Source organism: Hyla sarda, chromosome 6 (assembly GCF_029499605.1).
Source record: "Hyla sarda isolate aHylSar1 chromosome 6, aHylSar1.hap1, whole genome shotgun sequence".
Classification (NCBI taxonomy): Eukaryota; Metazoa; Chordata; class Amphibia; order Anura; family Hylidae; genus Hyla; species Hyla sarda.
Genome location: NC_079194.1, coordinates 49994332 through 50020330, shown reverse-complemented (window position 1 = coordinate 50020330; position 25999 = coordinate 49994332). Strand labels below are relative to the sequence as shown.

At 44.6% G+C, this 25999-nt stretch overlaps 1 protein-coding gene and 1 non-coding gene across 2 annotated transcripts in view; both read left to right on the top strand.

The window, feature by feature from the left end:
* Positions 1-22341, top strand: part of EDEM3 (ER degradation enhancing alpha-mannosidase like protein 3) — an 89058-nt gene extending 66717 nt beyond the window's left edge. The window contains 4 exon segments of the mRNA XM_056523658.1: positions 199-364; positions 7372-7557; positions 13805-13852; positions 16948-22341. Coding sequence (XP_056379633.1) covers positions 199-364; positions 7372-7557; positions 13805-13852; positions 16948-17324 — 777 coding nt within the window. The 3' untranslated portion in view covers positions 17325-22341.
* LOC130277943 (U2 spliceosomal RNA) lies at positions 1443-1630 on the top strand. Its single transcript, XR_008845646.1, has one exon. It is a non-coding gene; the product is annotated as a U2 spliceosomal RNA (small nuclear RNA).
* Positions 22342-25999: the final 3658 nt, after the last annotated feature.

Below are 25999 nucleotides of genomic sequence, written 5' to 3'. Positions count from 1 at the left end.
ACATAGCTGCTGAACAGCACAAGAACCAAGCAATAACAGTGAAATGACACCACGATATCGTCACCATGCTGCTAGCTAGTCACATGTACGCTGGACAATAGAATTGTACTGAATTGAAAAAAAATATATAAAAAATGTGGTGTTTTTTTTTTAAATTTTTATGATGATCAATCTAATGACAGATCATCTTTGTTACAGTGTCGTGGATTTGTAGCCAAATCTGAGCCTTACAGCGGCTGCTCGGAGATCACCAATTCTGATGCCATCAGAGGGAAGATTGCTTTGATGCAGCGAGGACAATGTATGTTTGCTGAAAAGGCTAGGAACGTGCAGAAATCTGGTGCTATTGGAGGAATTGTTATAGGTAGGTACTGTCAACCACTTCTGGTCATAGAAGCTTTTTAAATCTTGGTGAAGAACTATTGTTTATCAGTCGCTCTTCATTGGGGACACCTTACTGATGGGTATATGCTCTTGCCACTAGGAGGCGCTGACACTAGGAAAAAAAAAGTCTGCTCCTCCCTGGCAGGATATACCCGCCCACTGGAAGTGAGGTAATCAGTTTTAGCTTAGTGTCAGTAGGAGGAAAGATTTTTATTATTTTCTAGTAAGGGCTGTTTAGTTATATTTTCTATTCCCTTTTGTTTCCTTTTTTCAGATGGGGGTTCAGGAGCATGGCACTACCTGTTTCCCCATATGTGGCTAAGGGGCACGGAACATAAAAGTATGCACCGTTAACCGCTTCCCGCCAACGGTCAGCACCTGGGGTTCCCAACAGGGAATGATCTGTGCCTCTCCTTAAGGAGCTTAGCGCCGCCCCTCTCCTCCCCGCAGCGAGCTCTCCGGACTGGCGTGCTGCAGGGATGTCAGAGGCTGTATCCCTCCTATAGCTCCCTGGTTCAGGGCCGTAGTCTCTTCTAGCAAGCGGGACCCTTCCCAGCCAGGCACTGCTGCTCTCCCTCTCCTGTCCGGAACGACGGGACCTCACAGCTTTGCTCCGCCCCTGTCCTCTCTCCTTCAGATCGGGACTCGTCGCTCTTATATTATCTCCTCACCCGCAGCCTTTATGGTGGGGTGAAAACATCGCTCCGCCATCCTTCCCCTCACAGGTGCCGGCGGCTGTGTTGCTGGACAGGGACTCTGTGCATATCTCCGTCCCCCGTCCCCTGTTACAGTAGTAAAGTGGGGTTATATTTCCCCTCCCCGGCTGGTCGCTCTTTTGGAGGTAGGGGAGTGGGCATAGCTCCACCTTCCTTCCCTCCTCCCCCCAGGAGGTGGAAAGCACACACAAAAAAAAAAAAAAGTGAATCTCTACTGCTGGTCTCTCAGACCATTTAGTGGTGTTTGGCGCCCTCTTGTGGCCTATAATTAAATTTTGCCTTCTTTTCCATGTACCCTTGTGACCTGGGGACACAAAATTACAGCCTTAGCCTGTACTATCTATCGCTTCTCGGCCTATTGGCTAAGAACAAGTGTAGTATCTGTTATCAGTTTAATATCCGATACGTCCCCTATCTGGGGACCATATAGTAAATGGATTTTTCAGAACGTGGGACGATTTCGAAGCTTGCTTCCATCGCCCCATGCATAGACCCGCTATCATGGTATCTTCAGGTACAGTGCACCAAAAATATCTGCTGGGCTCTTTTTTTTGGGTCTGTATACGAGGGCCACTTTATTGTCTCCATCACCCTCTACGGGACCTGATGACACATTGCATTGAGTCAGTTGAGGTATGCCTCAGGCATACCTGCTTTCGCCAGGGTTCTCACTCTGAGACATATGTGACTCGCTGTGGCGGGTCGTGCATGGGATTTCATGATTCCTTGGAAGATACCAGGATTAAGGTCAGGACTGTTTCTCCTCTACCACCGGTTGTCATGACATGTTTGCCATGTCTGCAGGTGTTCTTGCCGTGTACATAAATTTTTCCCTCCTCCACAGGCTGCCTCATCCGTAGCGGCTGTCTCGGATCCTCATGTCCAGTGCGAGGTCTCCATGGAAGTGTCCCTGCGTGGCCATGGATTGCACCTGCTCTCATTAGGCCAGACAGTAGTCTCACCTGTCACTCCTCTCACTGCTGCCGCGTCCGCGGCTGGATTTTGGTACCCCACTAATAGTGCGAGGTGACCGCTGGAGTGCCCCGGTGTCTACATGGACCCATACCAGTAAGCCAGACAGTGGTCTGCGTGGTTTTCTCTGCTGCCTGTCTCTTCTCCAAGGGCTCATGTATCTGCGGCTGAAGTTCCCGCAGGGCGAAGGGGATACAATCCACAGCTCTTAAGCCTCCTCCGTTCTCCAAGGGTGACAGGGATTCTATTCATGGCTTCTAGGCTTCACTGCCTTTCTACATGCGTCAAGTGACATAGTTATTCCCTATCTGACACTGTCCCACTCATTACGCCAGACCGTTGTCTGCACAGTTTATGCCGCTGTCGGTCTCCCATCTCTGGGCTCCCGCGTGTATAGCTGTGGCTTCCCGTACCTCACTGTTGGTGTGAGGACTCTGTCTGAGGGTTCCTGCAGGCACAAGGGTCTGCCAATCTTAGTCTGCATGGTCTCCTACACCACCGAGTCGCCCATAAGTTTGGCCACACTCCTGTGCCCCACTGTCTGTGGGAGGGTTCTGAGGAGTATTCCTTTGTGCTCAGGAATCCTCCACCAGTCAGCCGCACAGCTGTCCCTGTAGTTTACTGCTACGTGGGGTCTACTACCATACACTTCCTACTGCGTGGCGGAAGTTCAGGTAAACCGCTGCCTTGGCGTTGTTCCGAGTGGGTCTCCCCATGTTGCTCCATGGGCCCTCTGCAATGTGCCACATGCTGGCTCGTGGGGTTTCCTACTTTATCAGGTCCCTCTCCACATGCCTGCTTCTCTCATGGCTTTAGGCTGGTAGCCACTTTTAGTGTGTGGTTCTGGATGTGGGACCCAGTGTGGCCATGGTCCCTATGCCGGTAGCCAGACAATGTCTGCATGGCTTTATAATCCACCAGGTCACCTCCCCCATTCCTGCTGCTCCCATGACTGCAGTCTGGTGACTCCTTCCATGTGAAGTTCTACACAGTTTCCTATGGGTTCATGGGAGCTCTTATGTCTCTGAATGTTTCCTGCCCCAACTGCATCCCTCATCTCTTGCATCTGCGACAGCAGTCCTGGTGGGTAGCACCATTAGCAGCTGGGGTGTGGTAGTCTCCTGCAGGTTCCATGGCTTTTCATGGCTACAGCTGCACTCTGTTCCCCTTTTCTAAGAGTGCCACGTTGCTCTGCTAGGGATATGGTTGTGAATTGGGTGCTGAGTGTCTTCCATTCTGCCTGACTTTTAGATGTCTGCGGTTTCCTTCGTGTCTGCAGTTTGGTACCCCGCTACTATCGTGAGGTAACCATGTCTGTGTCCCTACGTATGCTAGGTCCTCTGCACATGTGGAGTCCGCCCTCCCTTCTGTTCGGTGTGGTGTGCTTCGGGCTTTCCTATGATTTTGTTCTGAAGTCCTGCGACGGTTGAGCGCCTCTGTTCTGGCAGGGGGCCTGTTGGGGCGACAGTCAGTTCAGGCCCCCCTCTGCCTCCAGGTATTTTCCTGGTTTCCTGTGCAGGGAGGCTCAGGCGTCTGCTCTGTTGCCTTGGACATGTCTAGGATGGCTCAGTTGGCTCCCATCTGGTCCAGGGGTGCACCAGACCTGTCTAGAGCCAGTTTCCGTCTTTTTATTTTTTCCAGTGGTTTTCTGGTCTCCACCTTCGGTACTCTCCTTCTGCTCAGGCGTACTCTGCTCTTCCTGGTGTTTTTTCCGCTATGCTCTCTTAGATTGGTGAACTCTGGACGGGTTTTCTTGTTGTGCCCTTTTACTATTTTTGTTTCCCAGCCGCGCTAGCCCTCTGTCTGGTTCTGTGTTCCTTGGGGTTGATTCCTTCCACCTCCCGGGATGATTCTGGCCGGTCTGGCTGCCTAGTTGACCTTTTTCTTGTCTCTATATGGACCGTAGGTTTAGTCTCTGCATAGGACAGTCTCTTCTCTTGGTGTCCTAGTCCGTCTCTTCCGGGAGCTCAGTTTCTGGGCGTCTGTTATCTCTGGCCTAGGGTCTCGTCCGCAGGCCTTACAGTCTAGTGGGTTCAGTATGACTGTTTCCCTTTCTCTAGTGGTTGTTTTTCTCTCCCTAGGGGACTGCTTTGGTATGTCCCATCAGTAAGTTGTTGTCCCCCCCCCCCCCCCCCCCCCATTGAAGAGATTTTTTTTGTACTCTCCATAAAATCTTTCTCATAGCCTTCATAGGGTGACACCGCACCCACCCATATCTTGTCCGGATCATCTTTTCTGGGTCTTTTTCCGTGATTCTTTTACGGGGTCCTTCGGACTTTTGTCTTTGTTGGCTTCTCCTACTCCTTTGTGACAAGACTGATTTCCTCACTTCCAGTGGGCAGGTATATCCTGCCAGGGAAGAGCTGACTTTTTTCTTAGTGTCAGCGCCTCCTAGTGGCAAGAGCATATGCCCATCAGTAAGGTGTCCCCAAGGAAGGCTACGAGAGAGATTTTACGGTGAATACAAAAAAAAAAATCCTTTTTTACCTCTGTTGGTCACTGCCTCTTGCAAACAAAAGCTTAACAAGCTTAACGTTGCCTAAAACGTCACACTGCTGCTCAGCCTATCGCTGGCCGAGGCGGGACTTCGCTGCGGCCGCTGATTGGCTGAGTGCAGTATGACTCGCCGGCAAACAGGAAGAGGATCGCGGCGGAGGCCGGAGCGGGTTACCGGAGGCACCGGGGGAGCGACGGAAGGTATGTACCGTATTTATCGGGGTATACCACGCACCGGCCTAGAACACGCACCCTCATTTTACCAAGGATATTTGGGTAAAAAAAGTTTTTTACCCAAATATCCATGGTAAAATGAGGGTGCGTGTGTGCGCGTGTATACCCCGATATACCCCCAGGAAAGGCAGGGGGAGAGAGGCCGTCGCTGCCCGCTTCTCTCCCCCTGCCTTTCCTGGGGTCTAGAGCCCTGCTGTCGGCCCTTCTCTCCCCCTAGCTATCGGCCCGTTCTGTCCCCTGACTATCGGTGCTGGCGCCCCACTGCTGGCACCGATAGCCAGGGGGAGAGAAGCGGCGCCGACAGCCAGGGGGAGAGAAGGGGCAGCGGCACCCATTGCCGGCGCCGCTGCCCCGTTGCCTCCCCCCATCCCCTGTGGCATAATTACCTGGGTCGGATCCGCGCTGCTGCAGGCCTCCGGTACGCACGCCGGAGGCCTGCAGCAGCGCGGATCCGACCCAGGTAATTATGCCACCGGGGATGGGGGGAGGCAGCGGCGCCGGTAATGGGTGCCGCTGCCCCTTCTCTCCCCCTGGCTGTCGGCGCTGCTTCTCTCCCACTGGCTATCGGTGCCGGCAGTGGGGCGCCGGCACCGATAGTCAGGGGGACAGAACGGGCAGCGGCGCCGATAGCTAGGGGGAAAGAAGGGCCGGCAGCAGCGCTCTAGACCCCAGGAAAGGCAGGGGGAGAGAAGCGGGCAGCGACGGCCTCTCTCCCCCTGCCTTTCCTGGGAGGGTAACGGCGTATAACACGCACATAGACTTTAGGCTAAAAATTTTAGCCTAAAAAGTGCGTGTTATACGCCGATAAATACGGTACCTCTTAATTTTTTTTACTGCCGGCATTATGATGGGCAATTTTCCCATCCCGGAATACTCCTTTAAACTCCTTCACTGTATTTGCAGCAACTGCTTCTGCAGGAAGACTATTCCATGCATCCACTACTCTCTCAGTAAAGTAATACTTTCTCATATTAACACAGAAACCTTTGCCCCTCTAATATAAAACACCCTTGAGCACTTCCCTCTCTACCGCTAATACTTTTCCCTATACACCCATGAGCACTCCCCTTTGTACTGCTAATACCTTTCCCTATACACCCATGAGCACTCCCCTCTGTACTGCTAATACCTCTCCCTAATAATGTTTCCTGCTACTCTTATATTGTCTTTCTATATTTTAAGCCTTCAGAAATAATGACCCCTAAATCCCTTTCCTCAGATACTGAGAAAACGTGTTTTTCAGAATGAAGAATAAAAAAAAAAAACTACTTACCTCTATAGATGCTGTTCCCCAAAGTAAATACTACTACTACCGTATTTATCGGGGTATACCACGCACCGGCCTATAACACGCACCCTCATTTTACCAAGGATATTTGGGTAAAAAAAGTTTTTACCCAAATATCCTTGGTAAAATGAGGGTGCATGTGTATACCCCAATACACCCTCAGGAAAGGCAGGGGGAGAGAGAGGCCGTCGCTGCCCGCTTCTCTCCCCCTGCCTTTCCTGGGGTCTAGAGCCCTGCTGCCACCGCTTCTCTCCCGCTGGCTATCTGCGCCGCTGCCCGTCCTCTCCCCCTGACTGTCGGTGCCGCTGGCCGTTCTCTCCCCCTGACTATCTGTGCCGGTGCCGATAGCCAGGGGGAGAGAAGCGGCGCCGGCAATGGGGCAGCGGCACCCATTGCCGGCGCCGCTGCCCCCGTTGCCTCCCCCATCCCCGGTTGTATAATTACCTGTTGCCGGGGTCGGGTCCGCGCTGCTTCAGGCCTCCGGTGTGCGCCCCATGCATCGTTGCTATGCACTGCACGGCGCAATGACGAGTGGCGTCATTGCGCCGTGCAGCGCATAGCAACAACGCAGGGGACGGCACACCGGAGGCCTGAAGCAGCGTAGACCCGACCCGGCAACAGGTAATTATACAACCGGGGATGGGGGAGACAACGGGGCAGCGGCGCCGGCAATGGGTGCCGCTGCCCCTTCTCTCCCCCTGTCTGTCGGCGCCGCTGCCCCATTGCCGGCGCCGCTTCTCTCCCCCTGGCTATCGGCGCTGACATCGATAGTCAGGGGAGAGAACGGGCAGCGGCACCGATAGCCAGGGGGAGAGAAGGGCCGGCAGCAGGGCTCTAGACCCCAGGACAGGAAGGGGCAGAGAAGCTGGCAGCGGTGGCGGTCTCTGCACCTGCAAAGCCGCTGCAGTTCATTGATTTAAAGCGCCCGCTTTAAATCATTGAACTGCAGCGGCTTATCGGCGTATAACACGCAGGTAGACTTTAGGCTCAAAATTTTAGCCTAAAAAGTGCATGTTATATGCCGATAAATACGGTATTTACAGACTGTTCTATTAGTCTTTTGTAACAATCCACTTTCTGGTTTCCAAAGGGTCACAGGCTGCCATTTAGGAACAAAATTCTTGTTTAAAAATTTTTTTTGTTTAAACATTGAACAATATGTTCATTGTTGTTATTTTTTAGAGGCAAACATGAATATCTATTTCGGGTGCAGCTTGACCTAGACGTCCTTCTTATCTCATGTTCATTAACTGAACATGGTTTTTTCTCCTATTTTTACAGATGACAATGACGGTAGCAGCAGTGATACAGCTCCGCTATTCCAAATGGCCGGTGATGGGAAAAACACGGATGACATAACCATCCCCATGTTGTTTTTATTCAGCAAGGAAGGAAATATAATTCTTGATGCAATTCGTGAATACCAAGAAGTGGAAGTTCTTCTCTCTGATAAAGCCAAAGACAGAGGTAATCTAATGATATGTACATATCTAGTCTGCAGACTGCCTTAAAGGGGTACTCCACTGGCAAGCGTTCGGAAGTAAATGTTCCAAACGCTGTTTTCACATTGCGGGGGTCAGCCACGCCCCTCCTGACATCATGGCCACGCCCCTCAATGAAAGTCTATAGGAGGGGGCGTGACGGCCGCCACGCCCCCTCCCATAGACTTGCATTGAGGGGTGTGGCCGTGATGTCATGAGTGGCGTGGCCGACCCACGCAGCGCAAAAACAGCGTTCGGAACATTTACTTCCGAACGCTTGCCAGTGGAGTACCCCTTTAAACTGGCCGTACACATTAGGTCAGGCTCAAATTTCATTCAGGCAGTACATTGGGAATATTCAATGGGATTCAGACAAAAAGGTAAGTAGATGTCTATTGAAGCGGACCGGATATAGTCTACTGGACGCCTGGACAGCCTTTGGCACATGTCTGAGTGGTACTAGCGCCGGCATATTCTGCTGGCACTCGCTGTCTACAGAAAGTCCGCCCGGAAATTTTACAGGCAGACATTCTCCTGTGTGAACATGGCCTAAGAGTCCAGAGCTACCAGTTGAGCTACCGATGTTTACCAAGGAGGCCCTAACTTTGTGCTTGATAGAGAACAGGACTCGGAGCGCCTTCATATTCTTGACAATCTCATCGCTGCTAAGAGAAAACATGTCCATGATTTACCTAGAAAGCATCATATTTTTTTTGTACCTGGAGTTTCCCAAAGTATTTAAAAAGACTGAAACGCCACCATAAGTTTTAAGATTCTTCCTGTGTCCACATGTTTTAAATAAAAGCAACAGGATTATCCAATACAGATGTGAGCATCCTTAACAGGTCCTTATTTACATTAAAGGGGTTTTCCAGTGCTGAATCCTAAGGATAGGGGATAAGTTTCAGATTGTGGGGGATCCGACTGCTGGGGCCCACCGCGATCTCCTGTACGGGGCCCCGGCTCGCTGGCCAGATAGCGGGTGTCAACCACCGCACGTAGCGGCGGCTGACACGCCCCCTCAATACATCGCTATGGCAGAGCCAGAGATTGCCGAAGGCAGCGCTCCGGCTCTGCCATAGAGTTGTATTGATGGGGTGTGTCAGCCGCCGCATCGTGCGGTGGTCAACACATCCCTTCCCGCAGGCTGCCGGGGCCCCGTACAGGAGATCGCGGGGGGCCCCATCGGTCGGATTCCCCGCGATCTGAAACTTATATAAGTTTTTCAGCACTGGATATTTCCTTTAAAGTGTACCCATCAGATCCAACAAAAAAAACATTTTTTTAATATATGACTCAGTACCTAATCCTGACCATGTACATCTAATTTTTGTGTCTAGCACCTTTTATTTATTTTTTATTACACTTTTAATTTAGCTCACTAGTCTACTCACTGTGTAGGTCTCCGCCCCCTCCCTCAGTATACTGTCTGCTCACATCTCCCCTAGCATTAGCAAAACTACAACTCCCAGCTTGTCCTCACTGACAGTAGCGGGAAACAAGCTGACAGTGGGAGGATTTTTCCTCTAGCTCTGCGCTCACAGCTGTCAATCAAGGAAGTGTGTCCATGACATAGGTGATGATGCCATTGCCGGCGCCGCTTCTCTCCCCCTGGCTATCGGCGCCGGCACAGATAGTCAGGGGGGGGGGGGCAGAGGTTTGAACTGGCTTTTCAGTATGAAATACACAAAATTTTCTAATGAAAGCAAATGCAAAACCTATTGGTTATACATGCTTTACAACATATCAAAAGTTTTTGTATCTGACAGCGCCCATTTAAGTTATTTATTTTGTAATTATAGCATTTCTATATTATTTCAAGCAATTCAGTTTGTTTATTAACAAGGGAACCTATGATCAACAGATGGCATCAGTCAGAGGTATTTTTCTGCTGCTCTATTTAGATGGGGGGCTTGGGACACCCCTTCTCATGATTGATGGGGACCCCTTAAAATAATTTAATGCTTTTGGTGGGGCAACTACTTTAGGTGAATTGTATTAGATTGCGTACATTTGACAACTCCTTGATGGGCATGCATGGCAATTGTATGAGATCAATCTGAACACAGTCCAAGGAATCGGCTCACCCCAATTATGCCAGCTGCAGCAGGGACCACCTTGGAGAAAGTCCAACACACGCAGCACCCGTATAAAAGTATGCTTGTCTTTATTGTGGCCCAGGACACATCACGGATAGGTGAACAACAGACTGTGACATGTTTCAAGCAAAAGAACCACTGCTTTATCATATATGATGTCCGTATCAGGAACTGTCCAGAGCAGGAGAAAATCCCCATTGCAAACCTATGCTGCTCTGGACAGTTCCTGATACGGGCATCAGGTGTCAGCAGAGAGCACTGTGGACAAAATAAAAAAGAAATTCAAAAAGAAAATAATTTCCTCTTTAGTATACAGCTGTTAAAAAGTACTGGAAGGGTAAAGATTTTTTTAATAGAAGTAATTTACAAATCTGTTTTAACTTTCTGGCACCAGTTGATTTTAAAGAAAAAAAGTTTTCCACCGGAGTACCCCTTCAAAGGATAGGGGATAAGATGTCAGATCGCCGCGGTGCCGCTGCTGGGGACCCCGGGGATCGCTGCTGCGGCACCCCGCTATCATTACAGCACAGAGCGAGTTCGCTCTGTGCGTAATGACGGGCGATACGGGGGACGGAGCAGCGTGATGTCATGGCTCCACCCCTCGTGACATCACGGCCCGTCCCCTTAATGCAAGTCTATGGCAGGGGGCATGGCGACCGCCGCGCCCCCTCCCATAGATTTGTATTGAAAGGGGCGGACCATGACATCACGAGGGGTGGAGCCGTGACGTAACGATCCTCCGGCCCCTGTATTGCGCGTCATTACGTGCAGAGCGAACTCGCTCTGTGCTGTAATGATAGCGGGGTGCCGCAGCGGGGATCCCAGGGCTCCCCAGCAGCGGGACCGTGGCGATCTGACATCTTATCCCCTATCCTTTGGATAGGGGATAAGATGTCTAGGGCTGGAGTACCCCTTTAAGGGCAGTTTTATGCTTGAAACATGTCATGGTCTGTGGTGTTAATCTATCCTTGACGTGTCCTGGGCCACAATAAAGACGAGCATATTTTTATACGGGTGCTGCGCTGGACTTCTATTTCTTCTTCTCAAGTTAATCAGGTGTAACATATAGCCACCTATAAGTGCACTAGGTGCACAGACAATTAACCCCAAACAAGATATAATAAAGAATATATAAATAATAATGAAAAACAAGACAGCTCACAATCAGTCTGAATAGGATGCAATCTGTGACATCGGGGTATTCAGGAGCACGGATGGCCGTGGGTTGTATCCCACGCTGATAGCAACACCATAGAAAAATATAGAAAATCCAGCTCCCAAAAAGTGAAAAAATAAAAACTACATTGTATTTGATATACATTAAAAACAAGGTGCAGGTTGCAACATGTCACGTAAAAACGTGAAACGCCGACACGTCGGCGTTTCACGTTTTTACGTGATGTTGCAACCTGCACCTTGTTTTTAATGCATATCAAATACGTTTATTTATTTATTTTTCACTTTTTGGGAGCCGGATTTATTTTTTAATGATTATAATAAAGAATAAATCAATAGTTTTAAATAAATAGTTAAATAATAGATAAGTAAGATGGCTATTATAAGTGGCTATATTACTTTTTTGCTAAACCCTTTATACAATGGTTTATGTGCTTGAGCCAACTCTGGAAACGATAGTATTGGTTCAGGTGTAACATATTTAATAAAGTACTAAATGAAGTCTTCTGTATTGTTTGGTATTAAAGTTACATCATGACATCACACAGAGCGCTTGACGCGTTTCAACCTGTTACGGTCTTGGTTGTAAGTTCATGACTGAGACCTTAAGGGTGCGTTTACACTGAGGAATTAAAGAGAAATTCACGAGGAATAATTTGGCTGGGTTCAGACTACGGAATTTCCGCCTGCAATTCCATTTTGAAATTGCAGGCGGAAATTCCGCTTGCTAAAATGTATAGTGTAGTGAATGGGTTTCCGTTCACAAATTCACACTTCGGAATTTGTGATCGGTAAATCCGCTTGGAAATTTCCGCCTGAAGAATGGCGTTTTCCTTTCTTCTGTCGGAAATCCGCACGGAACACATTGCAGTCTATTGGAGATTCAGTCAGCACTGGACGCACTCGGAATCTCCGGGCGGAAATTTTCTGCCCGGAGATTCCGTAGTCTGAACCTAGCCTTTCGGTCAGGAAATTGTTGCCTTCTCCATCAAGCGGAATTCGAACGGAATGAAGGAGGAGGCTATTTAATCTACTTTTCGAATTCTGCTGGAATTCTGCTGGAATTACGCTTGAAAACTATGACGGGAAGAATTTTTTTTACCATTGACTTCTATTGGATCCTGCTCGCGGATTCCGCTTGAAGAATGAACATGTTCTTTCTTCAAGCAGAAAGGAATTCAGCTTCGGAATTCTGCTAGCAGAATTGTTGCAGTGTGAACAGGACAGCAGAAATAACATTAAAGGGTACCTCTCATCAAAAAAACTTTTGATATATTATAGATTAATATATGCAGAATAACTTTACAATTGCATGTTATAAAAAAAATATGCTTCTTTCTATTTAATTTTCCACTTTGAAGAAATGACCACTAGGGGTCTCCCTACCAGTCCTGGCAGCAAGCATTTCAGACTCATGCTGGAGTCCTAAACACTACGAGCTGCCAGGCTGATTTGTTCACAAAGGAGAACACTCAGAGCTGCCAGCCTGCTTTGTTCACAGCCTGTTTGGCTGTGAACAAAGCAGGCTGGCAGCTCTGAGTGTTTAGGACTCCAGCATGAGTCAGAAATGCTTGCTGACAGGACTGATCGGGAAAAATACAATAGAAAGAAGCATATTTTTCATTAACATGCTATTGGAAAGTTATTCAACATTCATTAATCTAAAATATATCAAAAGTTTATTTGATGAGAGGTACCCTTTAAAGTCAATGGGCAGAGGAGATGTCAATTAATATGGAGTGGAGAATTCTAGAGGAATTACTTGAGTAAATTCCTCTTAAATTACTAACCGGTTAAAACAAGTCAAATTTCTTGTCTGGATTATCCATCCTGGAATTCTTCCTATTGGCTCCCACGTATCCGTGCATGGGACAGGATGTTCAGGACCACCACTCACATTCCAAGTCTTCCTCCTTAGATACCAAACTATCTCTTATTTCCACGCAGATATTGGCACTAGTTTGCCTAAAGCTGCCCATACATGTAAATGACCTGAGCATTTTTTTTTTTTCTATTTCCCAAAGTGATTCCCTATGCACAGAATAGGTGAAATCCCAAAACTAGCTGGTTGTGGGGTGTCTGATCTCAGGCTCCCTGAGGTCTCCAGAACTAGGACCCCAGTCCCATTAGAATAGAGAGGCAGGACATGTATTCGTTTTCTATGGGAGCTGCAGAAGCATTTGGCTGTTTGTCAGCTCCCATAGAGAATGAACAGAGGGAGCAGCACGCATGTGTGACCCGCCACTTATTCTAATAATAGACTAATGTCCCCATTGTTAAAGGGGTACTCCACTGCTCAGTGTTTGGAACAAACTGTTCCAAATGCTTGAGCCAGCGCCGGGAGCTTGTGATGTCATTGCCCCGCCTCCTCATGTCACACCCGCCCCCTCAATGCAAGTCTATGGGTGACAACCGCCACGCCCCCTCCCATAGACTTGCATTGAGGGGGTGGAGCATGGCATCATGAGGGGGCGGGGCTATTATGTCACGGCTCCATCGTTCAGAACAGTTTATTCCAAACGCTGAGCAGTGGAGTACCCCTTTAAGATCGCAGGAGTTGGCTCAGCGGTTGGACATCCCCTCGATCAAATAGTTATTCCCTATTCTGTTAATTTCACAACAAATCACCGGTTGACATCGGTCTGTGATCTGTAGCCCGGTCTGGTCGTCTATTCAGATCTGTTGATTTTGCACAAACATTTGAAGAACTTTATTCAAAACAGTCAAAAATATTCTACATGGCAGATTAGCTTTTCCTCCGATAAGTTTTTGTTCTAACTCTGTTACGCTCCTAGGCATAAAAAATGGGGTGACGGCGGACAGACATGGTCCACATTGGTATTTACAGCCCTCTAAAATCACTAGTTGTTTTGCCACTTTCTTTAGGAATGGTAAATGGATTTACTATATGTTCATCATGTCTCTTCCCCTTTTTACCTGCTGCACTTGGGATTTCAGCCACTATATTTAAAGGTAAAATAGTTCCAAACTACATTATTGAGAGCAGTAAGTACTTGCATTTCTTTGTGACCTAATACTTTTAAGCATGTTTATTCATATTGTGATGTACACACGTGGCCTGTTCATACTACTCTGCACCATAAAAACCCTAAAAAAATCGTGGATCCAGGTTTCCCTCATTAAAGCCGTTTAAGAACAAAATGTTATTGTCTCATCTTGATGTTTGTTATAATGCATGTTAGAGGGGCACTAAACAAAAAAAATACACAAATGTATCCCATCTGTCCCATTCTTAAAGGAGAAGTCTTGTGGTGAAAAACGTATCCCCTATCCGTGGGTTAGAGAATACGTTTTAGATCGTTGGGGGTCTGACCGCTGGGGCTCTCCCCGATCTCCTAAGGAGCTCCAGCTCTCCCCAGGAGCGGCACATCACGACCTCCACTCTCCCATGGAGCTACTCCCGGGGAGAGCCGGGGCTCCCTACAGGAGATCACGGGGGGCCCCAGCAGTCTGATCCACTGCGATCTGCAGATAGGGAATACGTTTTTACCCCAAGACTCTTACTTTAATCTTTCTTTCAAACTCGCCCTGTGTGTAATGATGGGTGTTACAGGGGCTGGAGCATCGTAATGTCACAGCTCCACCCCTCATTATGTCACAGCCCGCCCCCTTAATGCAAGTCTGTGGGAGGGGGCGTGACGGCTGCCATGCCCCCTCCCATAGACTTGTATTGAGGGGGTGGGCCGTGACATCACGATGCTCCGGCCCCTGTATCGCCCGTCATTACTCACAGAACTAGTTTGCTCTGTGCAGTAATGACAGCGGGGTGCTGCAGCCAAGATCCCAGGAGTCCCCAGCGGCGGGACCCCCACGATCAGACATCTTATCCTCTATCCTTTGGTTAGGGGATAAGATGTCCTGGGGCGGAGTACCCCTTTAAGGACTCAGCGTTTTTGAGTTTTTGCTTTTTCGTTTTTTCCTCCTTACCTTTTAAAAATCATTTAAAAAAATTAACTTTAAATTTTCCACCTAAAATTCCATATGATGGCTTATTTTTTGCGCCACCAATTCTACTTTGCAGTGATATTAGTCATTTTACCCAAAAATCCACGGCAAAACGTGGGGGAAAAAAAATCATTGTGCGACAAAATTGAAGACAACCATTTTGTAAATTTTGGGGGCTTCAGTTTCTACGTAGTACATTTTCCGGTAAAAATGACACCTTATCTTTATTTTGTAGGTCCATACGATTAAAATGATCCCCTACTTATATAGGTTGGATTTTGTCGCACTTCTGGAAAAAATCATAACTACATGCAGGAAAACTTATTAAAAATGTCCTCTTCTGACCCCTATAACTTTTTTTTTTTTTTTCCGCATATGGTGATTTATGAGGGCAAATTTTTAATTAATCTGAAGTTTTTATCGGTACCATTTTTGATTTGATTGCTTTTTATAAAAATTTTTAATGGTATAAAATGTGACCAAAAATACGCTATTATGGATTTTTTGTTTTGTTTAAGTGTACGCCATTGACCGCGTGGTTTAATTAGCCATATATTTTTATAGTTTGGACATTTACGCACATGGCGATAACACATGTTTATATTTATTTTCATTTACATAGGTTTTTTTTTAAATTTATTTATTTATTTTTAATAGGAAAAGGGGGGGTTTAACTTTTATTAGGGAAGGGGTTAAATCACATTTATTAACACTTTATTTTCACCTTCTTTTTTTTTTTTTTGCAATGTTATAGCCCCCGTAGGGGGCTATAACATTGCACACACTGATTTCCTACACTGATCACTTCCATGCATTAACATGGCATTGATCGACTGCTCCTGCCTGGATCTCAGGCACGGAGCAGTCATTCCGCGATAGGACACCGAGGAGGCAGGTAGGGATCCTACTGGTGTCCTGCAAACTGTACGGGATGCAGCGATTTCACCGCGGCGGTCCTGAACAGCCCGACTGAGCTGCCGAGATGCTTGCGGTTTCACTTCAGACACGGCGGTCAACTTTGATTGCCGCATCTGAAGGGTTAATACCGGGCATCACCGCGATCGGTTATATCCGGTATTAGCGGTTGATGGCCGCCGGGACGACCCGATATGACGCCGTTGCTGGCCACCGCTTGACCCCGCATTATATGGCAATAGCCGGTGCAGGACGTAAATATACATCGTGCGTAAATGTATGTTGAACAGTTTTCTGTTTTTTAGTAATTACATTTGTTATTTTATTTTATTTTTTTGAGATCGACGGGGGGTCTGACCGCTGGGGCTCTCCGCGATCTCCGCTTTCCCATAGAGCTATATGGTGCAGGTGCCCTAATAGGTTTTTTCATAGTGATAAGTTCCTTTTTTTAAGGCATTCAGCAGCCTGGTCCTAAATGGCTTCAGGCTAAGTTCACATGTTGTGGCTGTAGGGTGCGGGGATGTATTCTATCTCAGAGCTGAGAAGCATAAAGCATACCTGCATCCACACTACCACTTACTGATGCAGTTTTGATGCAGAAGGCCCCTTTCACACTATAAAAATACTTCCGTTATGAACGCCCGTTATAAAAAGCCTGGAAATCGTCAGTTATACGGCCGGTACAAAATCACTAACGGCCGTTAGAAAATCCTATTATAGTCTATGGGATTTTTCTAATAGCCGTTTTAAGCCGTTTTAACCCGTTATCGCCCATTATTAATAACTGCCATTATTTTGTGACGGGCGATAGTAACGGGAGAATTAGTCCATGCACTATTTCGCCCGTTCATTTGCCCGTCACAAAATAATGGCCGATAACAGGTTAAAACGGCTATTAGAAAAATCCCGTAGACTATAATGGGATTTTCTAATGGCCGTTAGTGATTTTGTACTGGCCGTATAACTGCCGATTTCCAGGCTTTTTATAACGGGCGTTCATAACGGAAGTATTTTTATCGTGTGAAAGGGGCCTAAGATGTCCTTAACCTATATTTGCCATGAACTCGTGGCATCATTTTAAGGTAAGTTGACCCTACCAGAGTAGATTGCATGACCCTTAAATTGCTTAGTCCTGAAGAACAGTTAAGACTTAATCTTTACTTATGTTTTTCTCAAAGAACATATTTATTTTATCTTTATGTTTTTTGTTTTTGTTTTAGATTTAGAAGGTGAAAACGGAGAACAGAGGTCTTCCGAAAACGACTCTCAAAAGCAAGTTTCGAAAGAACAATCGATACCTCAGGAGGAGCTGGTGAACACAAAGGACTCTGAAGGAGATTCCTCACCGATATCTCAGGTTGATGTTCTCCATTCCTCTGATAGAGACCATTCACTTAACCCTACAGATGGAGATCCCTTACCGGAAACTAAGCCGCCCCACAGCGAAATTAGTCCGGATTCACAGACTCCATCAGAAAACCCAGGAGAACCCGAGGAGGAGAGGTGGGACAATAAAGTTCAACCTATAGAGTCCATATTGGCCGACTGGAAAGAAGATATCGAGGCGTTCGAAATGATGGATAAGGATGAACTATGACCAAAAATGTTTTTCGGAACTCCTATATACACTATAGAAAGGTTATTACCGCCTTCCCTAAGGGAAAGAGCTCATTGCAAACAGCTAATGTGAAGGAGAATTACTTGGCATCGTCTTTATGTAGATTTTTTTTTTAATTTCCTGATGGATGCACAGTCTCCATGGCATGTCCATTTCAAATGTCGTGATGGATCCTGTGACTCTTCGGTTCAAAAAAAAAAAATTAAGAGTAAAGATGAATTTTTCTATTTTTATGATCTACTAAGGGCTTTGTCTCCAGTAAGAAAGTGAATGCCTATACTGTGGTTTATTTTTATTTTTTATTTTTTTTTTCTCTCTCAAAACACTTTCCATTCCCTTCACTAAAATTGAAACTGTGGGGTAGAGGACGTGGTTAGGTTTATTTATTTAAAAAAAATAATTACATTTGCTTAAGAATAAGAATTTCACAGCCAAATTAAAAGCGTAGTCAGGGGGGGGGGAGGGGGTGTTAATATTAGATATTAACCTAAATGCATATTTATTACGATGGTGAATTAAGCCTTTATGTTTTTTTTTGTTTTTTTTTTCCCAGCGGTCTTTGCAATAAGTCAAGTAGATGTTGGATATAGGGACCAGTTTTTCTCATATTCGTCTTTTTTGCATATCATCAGTTCATTCGTTTGAAGCCATACTTTGCCGTGTTCTTCAGAACGTTGCCTTTCCCGATCAACATGCAACACGTTTTTTGGACAAAGGCATTTTTAATATATTTTACAAAGTCATATAACAGTGGTTTTAAAGCAGCGGACCACCAGCTGTTGCGAAACTACAACTCCCAGCATGCCCGGACAGCCATTGGCTGTCCGGGCATGCTGGGAATTGTAGTTTTGCAACAGTTGGAGGTCCACAGTTTGAAGACCACTGTCGTACAACCTCCAAAAAATCCATCCCCTTGTGTAGGTGACCATCACAGGAGAATAGGAACAGCGCTATCGAAGAGTATTAGAAATTTTGGCAGGGGATGGTTTGTTTTTCAGGTGTTTATATTTAAATGTTTACACATCCTCTGCAGCCTCTATAAAAAAAAAAAAAGTAATCTAATTGTATGTGTAGCATTGCTATTAAAATAATGGTGCCATCCAGACTTCCCCATAAATGTGAATTCTTCGACTTTTTAGGTTAATACCAGATTATCTTCACTTATACAGTTCTTTAGGGGGGGTTACTGGTTCTCATTAGGGAGATCCACTATGCAGAGCAGTGCTTCTTGGGAAAAGGTATGCAAATTGGTTCTCCTGGGATAAAACCTCTCTAGTGACATCTATAGGTAGCTATGCTGTAAGTCAATGTCTAACTCATTAAGAAGCCTTTATGGGGTCCTCCACCGAATAGGGAATAACATGTCTGATTGTAGGGGTCCGCCCGCAGGGGACCGCCGTGATCTCTGCCACTGCACCCAAGTTATCCGATGCACGAAGCAAACTCAGCTCTGTGCAGGATGACTGGCGATCACAGCCGCTACGCCACCTCCATTCATGTCTATGGGAAGGAGGCGTGACAGCCGTGTACTATCCGCCAGGCCCTCTCCCATTGATATGAATGGAGGGGGCGTGATGTCACGATCACCGAAGCCCCGGGCTTCCGTGAGTGTAACGCTGCATCGCCGGCCCAGAGATCGCGGGGGTCCCAGCGGCCAGACTATGCTGCGATTGGATAGGGGGTAACACATCTAGGGGCGGTGTACCCCTTTAAACCATGTCTCAGGATTTAGCCAAATCAGACACTCGTCATTAGACAGTTGTTTCAGACTTCTTGCCCCTCCATAGTATAGAGCAGGGTACTGTTTGGCTAGAAAAGAAGCCTTTTAAGGGTGCGTTCACACGCTAGTAACTAGCAGCGGGTTTCCCGCTGTGAGTTACGTTATCATTCATTTGAATGGGTCCGCAGACAGTCCGCAAATCTGACGCTATTGCGTCTGTGGACCCATTTAAATCAATGGTAGCGTAACTCGCAGCGGGATTCCCGCTGCTAGTTATAGCATGTGAACGCACCCTAAATGTGCCCGATCACTTAAAAAAAATAATAATAATAATAATTGTATAGATATGTCAAAACTTTTGATCACTCAGACCCTGACCGAATGCTAAAATATGTTGGGAGAAGAGCGTGCTGACGAGACAAACTTAGGGATTGTCTCGGTCAGCACACGCCCTTTCTAATGATCGGTGGGGATCTGAACACTCAGACCCCGACCCATCAAAATGTTTCACTTGTCTCTAGGACATGCGAAAAGTTTTTTTTTTTTTTTTTAAGTAAGAGGTACACTTTTAAGAACCAGTACCCTCATTGAGGAGGTGCAGCTGGTGTATGGAGTCTGTATGGATTGGACATTAACTTATAGGATCGCTACTCATCGGTGGGGAGGAGCTTTCTTGCTTCCTTGCTTATACAAATTTTACAAATTTAGCACCATCAGGATATTTTGCATGTTAACTGGTTTGTACAAAAACTTTTAAAACCGTTGCTGTAATTTTAGAAAACTTTGCAAATTGTGATGACAAAACTAATCCAATTTTGAAAAACAATTTCCTTCCCAAATTTAAAGTATTCGAGTTTTATTGTTTTGGACTTTTTGATAGTGGTGGTGTAAAGTTGTATACATTTTATTCATTTTAAACCTAACTGCAAAAAAACTGGAAAAAAAAAAAGTGCTTCTGCATTTTACCCCAGGATCTTGTCCCCTACTTTATGTCTTGTAAGCTGCCAACTAGGAAGGAGATTTATCAAGCTCCGTAGTAGATTTTTTTTTTTGCATAAAAAAAAGTCGTACATACTTGCGCACGTGCGACTTTTCTATACATGCTCTGACTTTTTGATTTTTGCTTATTCCAAAGCACGTTTCTGAAATCTGCTCATGTAGTAATACATTTATTTTTTTTTTACTTTGCAGTGGTCATGTATTTATCAAATGCGATAATTGCTATTTATGAAGAGAAAAAGTCTCATGTGTATTCCAGGTCCAACCTGGCTTGCAGAAAGTCTGCAGAAAAGGACATTAACACCCACTTTAACAACTGTTCTTGTTCTGCTTCATGAAACAAAGCTACTACATTAATGTTAATTATCCCCAAAAATGTATTATATAACTAATAACTCAATTAAAAAGTTGAAAATACACACTGCACATAATTTTAGGACACGTACATGCTCGCGTACCCACTACATTTTAAAATTAATGTTGTGTTAAAATAGAATAAGGCACAAAATAATTGTGTAAGAATTTTTACAGACTATGTAAATAACCCATATGTGGCATTAAAATTGCTCCTTAAAAAAAAAAAGAAAAGAATCATCCATAGTAATACAGCTTCAGATTTCGCAGATGCAGATTTTGGGGTGTGTAATATACCGTTTTTTTTTTTGTTTTTTTTTTTTGCGTGGCTTCACTATTGTTTTTGTGCCTGTTGGTGCTGCGCTGTCTTCCTTCCTGACGTAAACTCCAGCCTCAGCGCAGCGACACAAGACTCCGCCCACCAACATTACAAAATGCGGGCTCAAAATTAAACAAAAAAGCCTCTAGAGTACGGATATTCATGGTGTGGCATAGTGTGCTTTTAATATTTATTTATTTCAGAGGAGGGTGGATGGGTTGTACCATGATAGTGGAAGTGCAGCTATTTAGTGCCAGGCCAGCCAGTCAGGGTGTCACCCGATGCGGTACGTGTCCCCCCCCCCTCCCCATCGCTCTCTAGCAACGCTACTGATAATAAAGGGTAGATAAAGAACTTCGGCTATTAACATAAGGGAACATTTTTCTGCTTTCAGAAATGCTTTTGTAAGCGGGTTTCCCAGGTTTTGCTTACGTGCGATTTATTTATCAAGGTTGTGCGACTATTTGATAAATAGGTCGCATGTAAGCAAAAGTAAGTTAGTAAAAAATTGTCATATAAAAGCCATACGTGTGAAAAGAATGATAAATCTCCTTCTAGTTGTATTTCAGGGACAAAGGGTGTCTATATTTATTTTATTTATTTTGTCTTTCACCTTAATCTTAGCGAAGGACCATAATCAGTGACTACCAGACGTCCACATTGGGAAACCTTCCAACAGATTCTGATATTTCAGCCCCTGTAAATGGGACTGATACAAAAAGGTAAAACTCTTCTGTAGTGATGTTGAATCTATCTTTAGGGTACGTTCACACATACATAATCCACTGCGGAATTTCCTATTCACTTCACTGGGTCTACAGTAAATCTGCAGTGGTGTTTACACAGCAGACAAATCGGCAGCAGATTCTGTGTGTGAATGTGCCCTTAAATATTAACTACAACATTTTAGACAAATAACTATAGAGCAGCTACTGTTCACTATAGTAATTTTTCTAAATGACCTGAACAAAGCGCTTTACCAAGTGCCGTAAAATCGCATTACACAGTCTTGTGCTTTGTACGGTTACCTAGAAGCTAGAGCAAGTGGCTCAGCTTCTAATGGCAAGTTACGAGCGGCAGTGAGGAGGTGGGAAATGGCGCTCTGTTTAGGTATTTTTGCGCCAATTTTAATATGAAAGTAATTTAGGAAAATGACTGTAGTGCTCAGTTCAAAGAGGGGAATTTATCAAGCTATTTATGCCCTATGTACATATGCTTGCCACTATTCAAAAAGTGTCGGGTGGGGTGTCAAGAGGGCCTGTCAGCAGTGGCCTGCCAGATTTATTAAGATGTACACCAGTGACCCGGCATAAATACAGCTATAATCTACACCAGCTTGGGGCGGGCGTAGATTTCCCTATGCTGCGTACGGCCCTGTCACTATACAGTAGGCCTTGACAAATCTGCCAAGATGTGCAGTAGAAAAAGTTTACTTTAGACCAGCATGAGATACACCGGTCACCATATACAACCGCTATGACCAACACCCCCCCCCCCCACCCCACACACTGGTGCCAGAAAGTTAAACAGATTTGTAAATTACTTCTATCAGAGGAAATTCTTTTACTTTTTTAATTTCCTTTTTGTGTTGTCCACAGTGCTCTCTGCTGACACCTCTGTTCGTGTCAGGAACTGTCCAGAGCAGCATAGGTTTCCTATGTGGATTTTCTCCTGCTCTGGACAGTTCCTGATACGAGCATCAGGTGTCAGCAGAGAGCACTGTGGACAACACAAAAAAGAAATTCAAAAATTAAAAGAATTTCCCCTGTAGCATACAGCTGCTAAATAGTACTAAAAGGATTAAGATTTTTTTTATAGAAATAATTTACAAATCTGTTTAACTTTCTGGCACCACCAATTCATTTAAAAAAAAAGGTTTTACACCGGAGTACTCCTTTTAAGTTTAAAAAAAAAATTACTATAGTGCAGCAGTCGTCGAGTTAAGATTTTATTCCAACCTGTCACTACCTACGTTTTGAGCATCACTCATAGCAAGTTCAGATCTTCCAAAATTCTAAACGCAAATTAGTACCAAAAAAAATCCTGTTGCTTCCCGGTACACCGCCAGTCTTCCAGTGACGACCGGTCAATCCTTGCAATCCGCACAGACATGACCTCACCGGAAGTGTTACCATGGAAGCGTCAATGATGAGGGTAAAATGAGTTGTGTAGGATTTTTTAAATTGTATTTTTTATTATTTTAGACTTTTTTTTTATTTTTTTTTAAGAACCTACCACCACAGAGAATTTTTTCTTTGTTGCCCGGAGTCTGTAAAACCTGATGCATTGTATAATGTAGATATAGTGTAGCTGTGGTTGCAGTCACCTGTGCTGTATCTTTGGCTAAATGTAAGAATTTAATATCCCATAATGTTCTATTCACATACGACAGTCTGTACTATACATACATTCCCATTCATCTCGCATAGAGATGAGCGAACTTACAGTAAATTCGATTCGTCACGAACTTCTCGGCTCGGCAGTTGATGACTTATCCTGCATAAATTAGTTCAGCTTTCAGGTGCTCCCGTGGGCTGGAAAAGCTGGATACAGTCCTAGGAGACTCTTTCCTAGGAATGTATCCACCTTTTCCAGCTCACCGGAGCACCTGAAAGCTGAACTAATTTATGCAGGAAAAGTCGAGCCGAGAAGTTCGTGACGAATCGAATTTACTGTAAGTTCGCTCATCTCTAATCTCGCACGTGTCGTTTCACGTGAGAAACCGCCGTTTCTCCGCTCGAAAAATCCACACATTCCTGCCAAGCCGTCATACATACATGTCACACCACGGGGGGAATTCTACCATCCCACTCACTCCTGCAACCGTTCCCTGTGTTATTTAGATGCTATTGTGTGACATATACATCTAAGTGCATTTTTAACTATTTGGGGGGGGGGGGGGGTGAGTTTTTAATTTGGTGATAAAATATTGTGGATAAGACGTCCTAGGATATAAATAACAATGTAAAACAGTGTTGGCTGTTGCAGAACTACAACTCCCAGCATACCCGGACAGCCTTTGGCTGTCCGGGTATGCTGGGAGTTGTAGTTCTGCAAAAGCAGGAGGCACCTCGGTTGGAAAATACTTGTAAAATATGGTATCTTAAAGGGGTATTCCAGGAAAAAACATAATTTTTTTTTTTTTATCAACTGGCTCCAGAAAGTTAAACAGATTTGTAAATTACTTCTATTAAAAAAATCTTAATCCTTCCAATAATTATCAGCTGCTGAAGTTGAGTTGTTGTTTTCTGTCTGGCAACAGTGCTCTCTGCTGACATCTCTGCTTGTCTCGGGAACTGCACAGAGTAGAAGAGGTTTGCTATGTTGATTTGCTTCTACCCTGTACAGTTCCAGAGACAGGTGTCATCAGAGAGCACTTAGACAGAAAAGAACAACTCAAATTCAGCAGCTCATAACTACTGAAAGGATTAAGATTTTTTAATAGAAGTAACCAAATCTGTTTAACTTTCTGGAGAATATATATATATATATATATATATATATATATATATATATATATATATATATAATATAGAAAATATGCAAATCAGCTCATTACATCACCTTCTCAGGCAATGTTCCCCGGTATCAGCTTAGCTCCAGTTACGGAATATAAAAAGCTAATCGGGATTAATGCCAGGCCAGAATATATATATATTATAATCTTCCAGAAAGTTAAACAGATTTAAAAAAAAAAAAAATCAATAAAAAAAATAAATAAATAAATAAAATAGATAGATATATATCTCTATCTCCTGGATAACCTCTTTAATATTTTAGCAAAATAGTTGAGATTTTTTTTATTTATTTTTTTAAGATCTGGACTATTGAATGAAGGATTAAAGGATTTTATTTTTTTTTACTATTACTTTACAATTTTTTTTATATTATTATTATACATAATGTCTACCGCAAGAAGAAAGCCCCCCCTTCTTTTCCGGATAGTAATATTTTTTGCATGGTGCTGTTCTACTGTCCCTATGCCTCTGCCGTACTGTTATTGAGCAGTTTTTATTTCTAGTAGGCGTGTAGTGTGCCGCACAACCCACGGTTTATTTCCCGGCGTCTGCACTTATAATAGTCACATGTATCTGGATAATGGATTTTTGGCCTGCATTTGGCTATATTTGCCCGTTCAGCATGACACGAGTTGAGCCTGCAGGTTGGCTTTGCCTGCGGTTGTACATCGAATCAATACCTTATTCTAGGTTTTTTCGCTGTGCTGTAACGTTCCACTTTTCAGCATGCGCAACCCCGTTGCCTTTTATTTCTTGTAGACTACAGACTGAACTAGAATAAAGGCTTAATACTGGACATGAAGCTTGTTACTGCCACAAGAGCCTCTTATGTAGTGTGTGTTTGTGACAGTGTACCTACAGTAAGTCCCGCCGAGGTGGTTAAGTATCTACATGGTTGAGGTTGTAAAGAAAACTCTTACTTACCTCAATTGGTTTTAATTCGCAAAAAGGTTAAAGGAATAGATACATTAAACCAACACTAAAGGGGGTTATGCAGGAATAGAAAACCAGAACTAATTTCTTCCAAAAACAGCACCACCCGTCCTCAGGTTGTGTGTGGTATTGCAACTCTGTTCCATTAAAGTGAATGGAGAAAAGCTGTAATACCACACACAACGTGAGAACAGGGGTGGCTCTGTTTTTGGAAGAAATTAGTTCTGGTTTTCTATTCCTGCATAACCCCTTTAATGTTGGCTTAATGTATCAAATATATTCTTTTTTGTTTACATTGACAAATACCTTTAAAGTGTAGCTGTCCTTTCAGGTGACTTATTAGGATAAGCTGCCCTGTGTGTACATGAGGAGTAGCACTATTTCTGGCCATTTATATAACTTGTCTATGGTATTTTTCCTCGAGATTTCTGCTCTGCAGGCTTCACTATAATTTGCAGTTTTCCCAGAGCTAGTGGGCGGAGCTCCCTCCTCTCTATAGACTTTTATTGGCTTGTTTGCAGACACGGGACAAAGCTGAGCTGATTTTCAAAGTGAAATACAGAAAAGGAAAGAAGCTTGATAACAGGAGAAAGAAGCATTTTTGTCTAATAAGAAATATTAAAAGGTTTTTTGTGTTCGCTTGTATTATTGATCTTTGCAAAGTTTGTTCAAGGACACTGCCTATTTAAAGCTGGCCAAACATTTCGACCAAATATTGGTGTGACTAAGTGACAATCTAATATGTATGGTGGGCTTTACTAAATATAAAAAGAAATCTTGATACAAATTTAGTTGCATATGGTGCATTTAT